General features: G+C 39.8%; 1 protein-coding gene across 1 annotated transcript; it reads right to left on the reverse strand.

Annotated features, from left to right (window-relative positions):
* Positions 1 to 736: 736 nt before the first annotated feature.
* Positions 737 to 13,112, reverse strand: LOC122737147 (dendrocyte expressed seven transmembrane protein). Its single transcript, XM_043979615.1, has 3 exons — positions 12,072 to 13,112; positions 6,306 to 6,614; positions 737 to 811 (listed from the first exon to the last, which is right to left on the reverse strand). The coding sequence occupies exons 1-3, from the start codon at positions 13,110 to 13,112 to the stop codon at positions 737 to 739; spliced, it is 1,425 nt and encodes a 474-aa protein (XP_043835550.1).
* Positions 13,113 to 13,354: the final 242 nt, after the last annotated feature.

Consider the following 13,354-nt stretch of genomic DNA (forward strand, 5'->3'; position numbering starts at 1 on the left):
AGGCCAGATTTGAACTCATGAAAATGAGTCTTTCTGATTCCAAGACCAGTGCTCTATCCACTGCACCACCCATTATTGTCTATTTTACAGATGAGAAAACTGAAGCAAAGAAACTTTCCTATAGCCACTCAGGAAATGTCAAAGACAGGATTTGGACCCAGATTTCTCCTGATTCCAAGTCCAGCAACCTTTCCACTTAGTAATGAGGTGGTCTGGAGGCAGGAAGTTCTGCTTTCAAATCCATCCTTAGACACTTTAACTGTGTGACCCTGGGTAAGTCACTTAACTTGCTTCAGTTTCCTCAGCAATAAAATGAGGGTAATAATAAAAGCCCCTACCTTGCAAGTTGGTGTAAGAGGATCAAATGAGATAATATTTGTAAAATGCTTAGTACAGTGCCTGGCACATAGTAGGTGCTATGTAAATGCTTATTTCCTTTTCTCTACATCATCATGTTCCTCATTACAAAGTTACAATCAAACTCCTCTTCCACTTGACCCTCCCCCTTTTGCCAAGCTGGTGGCTGCCCAAGCTAATTGCACATAATATGTACCCTAGAGGAAATAAGCAGCCTCTTGAGTTCTTGAGTGCTGGCCCTGAAAATTCTAAGCCTATAAAATGAAAGTAAATGTCACATTTCCATACAGTTGGGAATGAACCGTGACATGTGCCAACCATCCATAAATCTGAGGGGAGCTGCTGAGATAAATTTAGCTGAAGAACTGCTTGGAATTTTTCAAGGATTGTTTTCATTTGCAGGGGATGCTGTGCCCTCCCAAAACATTTTCAGGACCGGAAACCAGAAATACAGCTGAAAAAGATGGAAAAGGCAAATTAAAATGAAATTAGCCTTACATACCAGGTATTCATAGAAGCTACTTATTGGACAGTCCACAAACCTATGAAGAGTCTTTGAAGGCTCTGTGCTTTTTGAGAGGGGAAGGGGCATTAGGGGACAATTCAATTTAATGGTACAAACATTTATTAAACTGCCATCTCTGTACAAGACAATGGAGCAGGTGCGAGAAACACAAATCTTCCTTCCTTCCTTCCTTCCTTCCTTCCTTCCTTCCTTCCTTCCTTCCTTCCTTCCTTCCTTCCTTCCTTCCTTCCTTCCTTCCTTCCTTCCTTCCTTCCTTCCTTCCCTCCTTCCTTCCTTTAAATAGTACTTGCATTCAAGGAACTTACATTTTGGGGGAAGGGCGAAGGGAATGGGAGGAACAGATATTCCTAAAGCAAATGCAAGTGAATGACACCTCTCCAGGAGGCGGACTCTTACATTACCACCTTACTGCTTGGGTTTTGTGCACAAGAACTGCCTCCTAATGATTTATTGACTAAGGCCCAGAAGATGTGCTCTGATACATACTATCAGTGTACAGCTTCTCCTATGAAAGTATCATAGTTTCCATTCTCACAGGATCAATCAATAAACATTTATCAAGCCCCTGCCATGTGCCAAGCACTGTTTTAAGGGCTAGAGATACAAAAAGAGACAAAAGACAGACCTTGTCCTCAAGGAGCTTACAATCTAATGGGGGAGGCAATATGTACAAAACAAGTTGCATGAGGATAAATAGGACATAACAGAGGGAAGGCATTAGAATTAAGAGGGATTGGGAAAGGCTTTCAGTAGAAGGTGGGAATTTAGTCAGGACTTAAAGGAAGCCAGGGTGGAGGAGGGAAAGCATTCCAGGCATGGTAGGGGACAGCAAGAGAAAATGCCTGGAGCTGATACAGATGGAGTCTCTTGTTCCTGGAATAACCAGGAGTCCAGTGTCACTGGATTGAAAGAACATGTCGGGGAGTAAGGTATACGACTGGAAAGGTAGGAGAGAGTTAGGTTTTGAGGGGCTTTGGATACCAAACAGAGCATTTCGTAATTGATCCTGAAATGAACAGGAAGCCACTGGAGTTTATTGAGTGTTGTTGGGGGTAGGGGGGGTGGTATGTGTGTGTGTGTCTGTGTGTGTGTCTGTGTGTGTGTGTGTGTGACATAATAAACCTGTGCTTTAGGAAAATCTTTTGTGGCTGAATGGAAGATGGACTGAAGTGGTGTGAGACATGGGTCAGACAGACCCACCAGTAGGCTATTGCAGTAATCAAGGAGGGAGGGGATGAGGGCCTGTACAAAATGGGGGCATGTCAGAGAAGGGAATGAGGTATATTTGAGAGATGTTGCAAAAGTGAAATTGGTAATACCTTGGATATGAGGGGGTAAGTGATTGAGGAATATAGGATGACTCCTAAGTTTTGAGCCTGAAGGACGGGGAGGATGGTGTTGTCTTCTCCAGTCATAGGGAGGGTAAAGACTGGGAAAATGTGGGATCAGGGAGAGAAGATAATGAATTCTACTTTGGAGATATTGAGTTTAAGATGTCCATCAGCTATTCAGTCTGAGACAGTTGAAGATGTGAGATTAGAGGTCATCAGAGAGAATGAGGTAGGATAGGTAGAGAGAGATGAGGATCATCAGTGTAGAGATGGTAATGAAATCTCAGGAAGCCAATGAAATTATCAAGTGAAAAAGTAGTATTTTATAGAGAGATAAGAGAAGAGGGCCATGGAGAGAACACTGAGGGACATTTATGATTAGAAAGCATGATCTGGAAGAAGATCCGGCAAAGAAGACAAAGAAGTGATAAGATAGGTAGGGGAAAAAAGACAACAGGAGAGAGTGGTTCCTAAAACCTAGAGAGACAAGAGTATTGAGGATGACAGAGTCATCAAGTGTCAAAGGCCAAAGACATTTCAAGGAGTATGAGGGGAAAGAAAAGGTCATTGGACTTGGCAAATAAGCGATCAATAGTAACTTTGGAGAGAACACTGATAAGGTCAAAAGCCAAATTGTAAGGAGATAAGAAGAAAGTAAAAGGAAAGTGGAGGCCCCTATGATACTCTTTTTGAGTTTAGCTGCAATGGATAGAAGAGACATAAAATGATTATGGGGCTGAAAGGATCAACTAGGGATTTTTTCAGGATAAGGGAGATGTGGCCATGTTTATAGGCAGTAGAAAATTAACCAGTAGAGTGGGAGAGGTTGAAAATGAGTGAGAGTGGGAATGACAGAGGAGGGATTTGTAGGAGATGAATGGAATGGGATCAGAATATCATAGCTGGAAGGGACCTTAGAAATCATAAAAACCCAACCTCATTTGATAGATGGTGAAACTGAGGCCTGCCTGACTCTTTCTACCTTCCGTCTTCTTACATCTTGTTCCTTTCTAGGTATTATTGTACTTGTCCACCATGCCCCAGTATCCTCTTCATCCTGGAAGATCACTTCAGCCCTAGAATTCATGTATCTACCCTCTACCCCCAGAGCTCTTCTCTCAGATTCCATGGTTCCTCTTGAAACTCCATTTAAGGGGGGGCATCCAGGCCCCCAATCTCTTCATTTCTCACCAAGCTTAAATCCTCCAGATTTCTGTCATGCCCAAATCTAGTAACTCCTCACTCTCCTCTTCCTTCTTTTAAGTGGCCCTTTGTGTCTGTCCTCCCTCAATAGAATGTAAGCTCCTCCAGGACAGGGATTTTTTCTTTCTTTCTTTCTTTCTTTCTTTCTTTCTTTCTTTCTTTCTTTCTTTCTTTCTTTCTTTCTTTCTTTCTTTCTTTCTTTCTTTCTTTCTTTCTTTCTTTCTTCCTTCCTTCCTTCCTTCCTTCCTTCCTTCCTTCCTTCCTTCCTTCCTTCCTTCCTTCCTTCTCTTCTTCTTCTTCTTCTTCTTCTTCTTCTTCTTCTTCTTCTTCTTCTTCTTCTTCTTCTTCTCCTCTCTCTCTCTCTCTCTCTCTCTCTCTCTCTCTCTCTCTCTCTCTCTCTCTCTCTCTCTCTCTCTCTCTCTCTCTGTTTGTATTTTTATCCCCAGGGCTTTGTATATTATCTAGCACATAGTAAGCACTTAATAAATACATGTTGATTGCCTGGTATCCTACCTACCTTCTGATAGACAGATAATGAACTCAGGGTAAAGAATAAGACACACAATTTTTAGACATAGCCAATGTAGGAAATTGTTTTGCTTGAATTTGCATATTTGTTATGAGTTTTATCTTTTTAAGGGGGTGGTGAAGTGGAAGGTAGAGAAAATAGATATATGTATATTGAAAAATAATTTAAAATAATTTTGTGGGGGAATTTTTTTTCTCCCTTCAAATTCCAGTCTGCAGTGCAGCAAGGAAGATTTTTATCCCCCTCTTCCCTGTCACCCCTAGGCTTTCAGCTTACAGGAGAAGCATATGATGGTGAGTTCATGGACCTCTACCCCCAGTTGACTTTTGCCATTCTGTTTCCTTTTCTGAGTAAAGGTCAAAGACTACCAATCCTGAGGGGGCATGCTTACAGTTTTTAGTTCTAGAGACCCCAAGTTCTAAGGTCCCCAAAGCAGTAGTTTATGAGGTATAGAGTCACTCACTGGCCTTTAAGCAGGAGATTTCCTTAATAAGTAATTAGCAGAAGGGAGAGGACTTCCTTGGAACTGAAAGACTAAAGCCACATGATGGGTATCATGAAATAATAGGCCTTTTCAATCCTCCATGATATTGTTTGGACAGTATATGTGAAAGGTGGATGAGAAACATTTATTCAGTAGCCCCACAAAATGTTTCTGCCTTCTGAAGTAACTCTAGTAGATTACTTGAATGCTTTATACTTGTATATAGACTCCTAGAAGACCTTAGAATCTTAATCATTTTGAATGCAAATTAAATAAAGGCTATCCCATAACTTACATCTACATTGTACATATATACCTATCTGAGAGGTGAGGAACTTGTAACCCACAGATGGAGCAGCTAGGTGGTAGAGTGGATAGAATGCCAACCCTGAAGTCAAGAAGATTCATCTTCCTGAATTCAAATCTAGGCTTAAACACTTATTTGCTATGTGACCTTGGCCAAATCACTTAACCCTGTTTGCTTCAGTTCTTCATCTGTAAAATGAGGTGGAAAAAGAAATGGCAGAGCACTCCATTATCTTTGTCAAATAGGGGTCATGGAGAGTCAGACATGACTGAAATGACTCAGCAGCGACAACAACAAACACATGAGCCATATGAAAAATTATTTTATATATACTTCACTTTGTAAGTTCTTTCTCTAGATGCAGATAGTGTCGAAGCTTGAGTCAGATTTCCCTTGTGCTTTAATACAGGTTGGGGACAATGAGCCAAAGATATTCTGACACCCCACTCCCACTCATACCCTTGGAGACAGATTCCAGGATTAGCCTGGGATTCACATGAGCTCAGCATATTCTTGGGAGTAGGTGGCTGTCCATGGTGCTATCCATACCCAAGTTGTTTCCCCCCATTGAATGTAAGCTCCTTGAAGGCATATTTGTCTTTGTATCCCCAACACCTAGCATAGTACCTAGCACATAGTAAGTATTTAATATATGCTCTCTGATTAATCAATTCCTTAGTTAACATACACTAAAGGAGGAGAGCAAAGAGAGGACAATATGGTGATATGATTGAGTGGGTCCTTCAAAAAAATAATAATCAGGAAACTTCCGTTTAGTGTGGCATCAGGCTGAAAACAAATTTCAGTGGGACATTTTGTAGGTCTCAACTGTTTTCTGGGTTAAACAAAACAAAACAAAAGCTAAAAAAACCCCACCCTAATAACTATGTCTTGAATGTAAAAGTTCATGATGCCCCCAAAGATTTGTCTGCTGTGGAATAGGGCCTATGCCCATTAATTAATTGGTAAAGGGAACTTCCAGGTGATGAAACTGCCTCTACCAATTGCCTAAAGTACTCAGAGGTCAAATGACTTATCTAGGATCACACAGTTAGTATGTGTCAAAGACAGGACATCGATGCAGGCATAGAGGTGAATTTTCTATCCATAAACTTCCCTGTCTTTGCATATACAGTTTTAATGTAGGCCCATAGCACTATTTTTTTTTTTTGGTGAGGCAATTGGTGTTAAGTGACTTGCCTAAGGTCACACAGCTAGTAAGTGTCAAGTGTCTGAGGCCATATTTGAACTCAGGTCCTCCTGAATCCAGGGCCGGTGCTCTATCCACTGCACCACCTAGCTACTCCACTGCAATAGCACCATTTTGATAGGAATCATTGTGACACAAGGGATAGAAATGTAGCTCTTGGAGTTAAGAAGACCTGGCTTTGAATTCCTCTTCTCACATTTACTGTAAGATTTCAAAGTGTTAGACAAATGTCAAAGTGCTAAAAAGAAAAAAAAGTCTGTTATAGTTACTTTTGACACTGCACACTGGTAAACTCCCCAAATTAAATTAGATTAGATTAGAGGTATGTCAGGTTTCTTTTGTCCCATCTTTCCCTTACCTCTGCAACAAACTGCCTCAATTTCTTTTTTCCTTTTCTCAGTGGCTGTTTGTATCTTCTCCTGAGGATCTTGTCATGCAGATACTGTATCCGATCCCTCTCTACATCAGGGTAGAATGACCCAGATACTAGGATTTTGAATTGCATCAGGATGGAGGACAGTAGACCCAGCACCACCAACATCAGGATGATGACACTTAATGGGACCCATGTTTTAGTCATGAAGAACTCAGGTTTGGGGATGCAGTTGGGCTCAAACAGGGAAATATTAAATGAAGAATCACTTATGATGTCATGATTTCCTTTCACCTAAAACACAATCAGAGTCAAGTTAGATCAACTAAAATTGATTAAGCACCTACTGTATGCTAAGTACCATACTAAGTTCTAGGTTTACAAGTCTAATAGTATTGATTACAGGCAAGTGACTTAATCTTTCTGAGGTTCTATTTTATCATTAGCAAAATGGGTTTAATAATATTTGCACTGCCTACCTCAAAACTGTAAGAATTAAAAGATATAATATATATTATATAATATAGATATGTTTATAGTACTTTTAAAATGTCAAAGCATTATATAAATAATAATAAATTGGGTTTTCTTAATCATACACCATCTGGTTCCAATATCCACATCTTTTCTTTTTCAATACTGTAGCTTCATACAGTTCTGCCTTTCTTTTACATATTTCTCATATTTCATTAAAAACTTGATCCAAGAAGAGGAAGAGTTTGTTCTTATTTGAGTCTAGTTCCAATAAAAGGTAGAGTTAGATTCAATGTAACCCTTCCCTGGGATATCAGCTTTTCCACGCAGACAGGAACATTCTAGTCTGATATAAATCATAAAAGACTGAAACTTCTCCTAAAACAACATTTTGTGATCACAGAAGGCTACAATGTTTGTTGTTAGTCACTAAAATATGCTCCTCAATAGAAATTACTTTTCTGATGTTTCTTCCACATTTTTCTTCTAGAGGTTTTAAAAAATAGAATAATATTTCATGTTTCTGGGATATGTTCTGGACTAGGAATCCTGATTAGAGAAAAAAAATGGATGAAGAAGGTACCATCCCAAGGTCAATGTGAACTGCTTAAGATTGGCCCAGAATTAAGGAATTGACATTGATAGTCATGTAATGAAGCCAATAAGGATAGTCAGGTTTGTTGATTCAGCTTGTCCCCTGACTCAGGAAAGTCATTTAATCTCTCTGTGGATTAGTTTTCTCATTTGGAAAACAGGAATTAATGGACCAGATCCTACCCATGAATAACATATTCCAGTTTAAATGAGGCACCTTGGGGCTTGAGAATTAACCTCAGGGCAGTGCAATGTTTAGTAAGGCCCTGGATTACTTTCCCAGCACCCCAATACTCTGGTGGCCACAGACCTAGAGTGCTATCCTGATCATACCCCAGGGATCAATTTATTCTCCTTCCCCATGTTTGAACATAGTTGGGGCATGGGCAGGACCATAGAAATGAGGTAGAGAGAATTACTAGCCCATTGTCAAGGGAAGAAAGCAAGGGAAACAATTTCGGGATCTTATTCCTAATTAACAAATTAAAAATGAATCTCTGCAACTAAATAGGTAAGTTTAGTTCTCCTGAGCAAATGTGCCTATTCTTTCCTACTACTGAAATTGCCAAAACACCCTGACTTAATGGCTGATGAGAAATCCTGCAATAACAAACCAGCATGTGGCCAATTTCTTGGTGGTGCAGTAGGCATTTCATCAAGGCATCTAAGCAGGGATTTGAGGGCTGGGAAGCTGTGTTATAAATGCAGTGAGTAAACATTTTTGTACTTAACTCTTTCAGGAAGGCAGAATGATTGATCAAGTATTTCATCAGCCACTATCCTAGCTCAGGTCATTTCTTTTCTCTTGGACTAATGGGGTAGGCTTCTAGCTTGTTTCACTGACTCAGATCTGTCTCTACTTCAATCTATCCTAGACATTTCATCTTTCAAAGTTATAGTGTCATGGTGTTGCTAGTGTGGTGACCTTGGGCAAGTCACTTTCCCTATTGCAGCCTCCAATTTCTCATCTTAAAATGGGGGTGGGGGTTTGAACTAGATGACCTCTGAGGTTCTTTCCAACTTTTATTCTATGATCCTATGAGAAAACATGCTTGAAAAACCTAAGGGGACCTGCTCACATAGACCATTTGAACAAACCACACAAAAGATAGATTCAGACATTTAGCACCTATGAAGAATCAGATGGCAAAATGAAAATAATTTTAACAAGCTCTGTTTTGCTGTCCCATTAGGAAAGCTCCCATTTCCCAATTATTTCCATTCTCTGCCCCCTCCTTGTCATTCCCTATCATCCCCTGTCATGTCTCGTTTATTCTCTGGCCTGACTTATGATGCTTTGCCTTCTCACTAATCCTTGCATTGAAGTCTTGAAATCCTTTAGGCTTTGAGCTCCCACCTTTTTAATTTTCGTTCTACATCCATGGGAGTGTGTGTGTGTGTGTGTGTGTGTGTGTGTGTGTACTTACTTTGGGGGTAAGGAAAGCATTAGCCACTAAATGAAAACATAACTGGTTCATAAACATTCCTGAATTTCAATAATTTAGGAATCCATAAATGAATCTGATCAGAGGGCTGAAAAATGCAGGAGAGAACAATGGAAATTGTATTTTCTCTCTCATTCTCAATCGCATTATGTAGGCTAGCATCTGTATTTATACACTGCATAGCAAGCATTTTAAAAAGCATTAGATACTTCCTGCTTAAATCCAAATAGTTCCTCCTCTCAGATTCATTTCTTGCTGCTCAGCAGGTACATTTTGCTTGTTCTCTCATTTACTTAGCTTTTTCAAGCTGATTACACTGAACACCACCCCACCCCCTTTCCTAGGCCCAAGGAATTAGTTAATTATAAGGCACCCCAGGGCTCTAGGTTCTTAGAGTAAGATCCAGGAATGACAGAGTCTCTGTTTCAACTTGCAATCAACAAAATAAAATTCAAAAGAATTTAAAATAATTACATTTGTTATGGCAAAAATAAAAGACTCCTTCCTTACCTCTTCTACTTCCATCTCCCTCTCTTTTTACTTTTGTTCTCTCTCCTTTTTCTTTCTTTCTCTCTCTCCCATATGGGGCTCCTGAAAATCTACTCCTAGGTTCAAGATACACTCCAGTTCTGCAAAACATAGCTCAAGAATTCTCACTGATGTATTTACTTTTATTAAACAGCTAGAAGATACATTGAGTTTAAAGCAAAGGCAATTCATGAAGGAGCATAATAATAACAGTAGTAGTAGTAGTAGTAGTAGCAGTAGTAGTGGTAGTGGTAGCAGTGATAGTAGTAGTAGTAGTAGAAGCAGTAGTAGTAGTAGTAGTAGTGGTAGTAGTAGTATTAGCAGTATTAGTAGTAGCAACAGAACATTTTCTACCATAGGTTTAAACCTAACTTCTCTAACTCCATATCTAGTGTTTTCTCTAATATTCTATACTTCCTCTAATTATAAAGCCAGAAGTTACATCCTATCCTAAAAGAAAATTTCAGCTCCTGTTTGAAAAGTGAAAGGTAATCTGATTCCAAATTGATCATAGAATCACAGATTTGAATTGGAGGGGATTTGGCACAAACTTCTCATTATTTCATCTAAGCTTCCTCCTTTTGGATCACAAGATTGTAAATCTAGTGTCACAAGGGGCTTCAAAGAACATTTTGTTCAACCACTTCATTTTATAGACAAGGAAACTAAGGCATTGAGGGGTTCATTGACTAGCCCAGGATAGTTGTTGTTTAGTATTCCTGACTACTTTACATACTAACTGTAAATTACGAACTGTGTGATCATAGATGAGTCACTTAAATTCTCTGCCTCAGTTTCCTTATCTGTAAAATGAACATCAATCAATCAGTCAACAAGTATTTATTAACCTACAACTACCTACTAAGTATTTATTGATTTGTTGTGGGGTTTTTTTGGGGGGTGGGGGGAAATGAGGGTTAAGTGACTTGCCCAGGGTCACACAACTGGTAAGTGTCAAGTGTTTGAGGCCAGATTTGAACTCAGGTCCTCCTGAATCCAGGGCCGGTGCTTTATCCACTGTGCCACCCAGCTGCCCCCCCCCACTAAGTATTTATTAAGCTACTAGTACCTACACTAGAAATATAAGTACAAAGAATAAAATAATCTCTACTCACAAAGAGCTTACATTCTTTGTTTTGTTTTGTTTTGTTGTAGCACAATGGGGGTTAAGTGACATGCCCAGGGTCACACAGCTAGTAAGTGTCAAGTGTCTGAGACCGGATTTGAACTCAGGTCCTCCTGAATCCACGGCTGGTGCTTAATCCACTGCACCACCTAGCTGCCCCAAGAGCTTACATTCTAATGGGGGAGACAACAAGGCGAGAAAAATATGTGCAGAAAAATGCAAAATGAATAAATTCAAATAAATATAAAGAGTTAAATGCAAGGTTGTTTAGGAAGCAAGACTCTAGTGGTTGAAGCATCAGGCAAGTCTTCATGTAGAAGATGATTCTTGGGCTATACCTTAAGGGAAGAAAAAGTAAGGCAGAGGTAAAAAAGGAGCACTATCTAGGCATGCAGGACAATGCCAAGGAAACAGCAGGTAGAGTGGCATATATGAGGAATGCAGAAGATGATATCAGCATTTATCTCACACAGTTGTTGTGGGGAAAGGGTTATATAAGCAAGATTAGAAGTGACAGGGAATAGAGCCCTGGACCTTTAGTCAGAAAGCTCTGAGTTCAAATTTTACTTCAGACCTTACTAGATATAGGACCCTTAACCTTCTTCAGCCTCAGTTTCCTCACCTATAAGATAGTAATGATAATAACATCTCCTTTCCAGGGCTGTGTGAGGATAAAAATGAGATAATAGTTGTAAAGCACTTTGCAAACCTTAAACACTATGAATGCATGCTATTAGTATTATTATTATATACTATAGAGATGTGCTGTTAGTAATATGACTCGATCTATTCATTAAAATTTCTTCTTATGATAGTAGGTACAATTATCATCTTAAACCCTAGAAGGACCTAAGTTGAGAGCTTGTTTGTTTTAATAAAAAAAATGTTAATTGCTTTTCAAAAGAAATTAATTTAAAGGAATTGTGACTGACTGAAAGTCACACAATCTAGCTGAATCTGAGAAAAAGTTAAGATATACATTTCCTGGCCTAAAGTCACACAAAGCTAGCTCAAAACTTGAGTCCTTTGTATTCTTGCTCCCTATCATCTCTCTACACCCCTGGATCCAAAGGCAATAAGAATATAATTTAAGGGGCAGCTAGGTGGCGCAGTGGATAGAGCACTGGCCCTGGAGTCAGGAGTACCTGAGTTCAAATCTGGCCTCAGACACTTAACACTTACTAGCGGTGTGACCCTGGGCAAGTCACTTAACCCCAGTTGCCTCACTAAAAAAAAGAAAAGAAAAGAAAAGAAAAGAAAAGAAAAGAAAAGAAAAAAAAATACTTACTAGCTGTGTGACCCTGGGCAAGTCACTTAACCCCAATTGCTTAAAAAACAAAAAAAATAAAAATAATATAATTTAGTGGGGGGCAGGTAGATGGTGAAGTGGATAAAACACTGGCCCTGGAAAGCACATTGGATCTTAGGTCTGAGGACCTGGGTTCAATTCATGCCTAACTAGCTAGGCAAGTCACTTATTTCCCTTTCCTTCAGTTTACTCATCTGTAAAATAAAGTGGTTGAACTAGATAGCTTCCGAGGTGTCTTCCAGTTCTAAATCTATGATCCCATCATCCTCGCTTACCTGATTGTACAGTTTCAAGTGGACCTCCATTCCTGGCAAATTCTGGAGATGTTTGTTAACTGAAGAAATGAGCTGATACAGCCCATAATCCATGGCTGCAAACATGGCCCACACATAGAGATTAGTCAGTATGGGGAGAAAAAAAAGTCCAAGGCTCCTCTTTTCTTTAGGAGCCAAGCAGAAGGAAGGGATGATGATGTATTTCTTTCTTTCCTGCTTATTAAGTGGAAGGACACAGGGTCTTTTTTGATGCCTTTCACTTTCATCAAAATGAATGAAATGCCTGGTGATGTAGATATTTTCAAATCTATGACTATGAGGGCCCAAAAAGCGTTTCATGAAGAGTCCTGTGCTAAGTAGGACAAGAACAAACCCAGCAATGGTCAATAGCCCTTGGCCCAGAGAAGATATCACCTCTGAGACAGTGGTTACATAGTCTATCACACTTAGAATTTCTCCTTTGGTGTCATTTAGCCTAATCTCAAAGGCTTTGCTGGGACTGAGAACAGACATGGCCAAGGTGTGATTCCAAGAGACAATCTCTTCAAACAGACTGATCCCTGTGACAAGACTATAAAGCCACTGAATTGCTTCGATGTATTTGTTCAAGAGAGGAAAATGGATGGCAAAGCTTTTGACACTGAGGTTGCAGGTTATCCCTTCCAACAGGCCTTTCAGGTTATGGAAGATATTTTTCACGTGGCCAAATGTCACAATCCCTGTTCCAGCAGCAATGAGAGCATTTCTTCCTTCACGTAATCCACAAGAGAGAAAGAAGAGAATAGCAAAGCAGCGTATGTGCTTGGACCAACACAGTAGGATTGACATAATAATCCAGAAAGGAATGAAGAAGATTGCTGAAGATGACAGGAACCAATACAAGCCAAGATATAAGAGCACAGTTGAGATGAAACCAACTATGCAGCAAACTCCAAAATGCTGCAAGAAACCCTTCCATCCAGTGCTCCTTGGAGACAAATAAAATCCCCAAAGATATAAGAAGACTTCATTGACTGAGGTCCCAACATTCATGCTGATCATAATTTTGCCGTCAGTGATACACCAGCTAGAAATAAGAGGAAACAGAGCTCATCAATTTCTTTTGATTGTAGACTGTGGCTGTAGTGTATTTCTTCTTCTTCTTTTTTAATTTTTTTTGGCAGGGCAATGGGGGTTAAGTGACTTGCCCAGGGTCATACAGCTAGTTAGTGTCAAGTGTCTGAGGCCGGATTTGAACTCAGGTACTCCTGAATCCAGGGCTGGTGCTTTATCCACTGCGCCAC

This window comes from Dromiciops gliroides, chromosome 1 (assembly GCF_019393635.1).
Source record: "Dromiciops gliroides isolate mDroGli1 chromosome 1, mDroGli1.pri, whole genome shotgun sequence".
NCBI lineage: Eukaryota > Metazoa > Chordata > Mammalia > Microbiotheria > Microbiotheriidae > Dromiciops > Dromiciops gliroides.

Bases quoted from the DNA above. Each gene is read 5' to 3' on its own strand.
- LOC122737147 (XM_043979615.1), bottom strand. From the start codon at position 13,112: ATGATCAGCATGAATGTTGGGACCTCAGTCAATGAAGTCTTCTTATAT. The intron at 6,615-12,071 runs GTAAGCGAGGAT...ATTGTGTTTTAG, and splicing joins ACTTGAAACTGTACAATCAG to GTGAAAGGAAATCATGACAT. The intron at 812-6,305 runs GTAAGGGAAAGA...CATCTTTTTCAG, and splicing joins TGAGGCAGTTTGTTGCAGAG to CTGTATTTCTGGTTTCCGGT.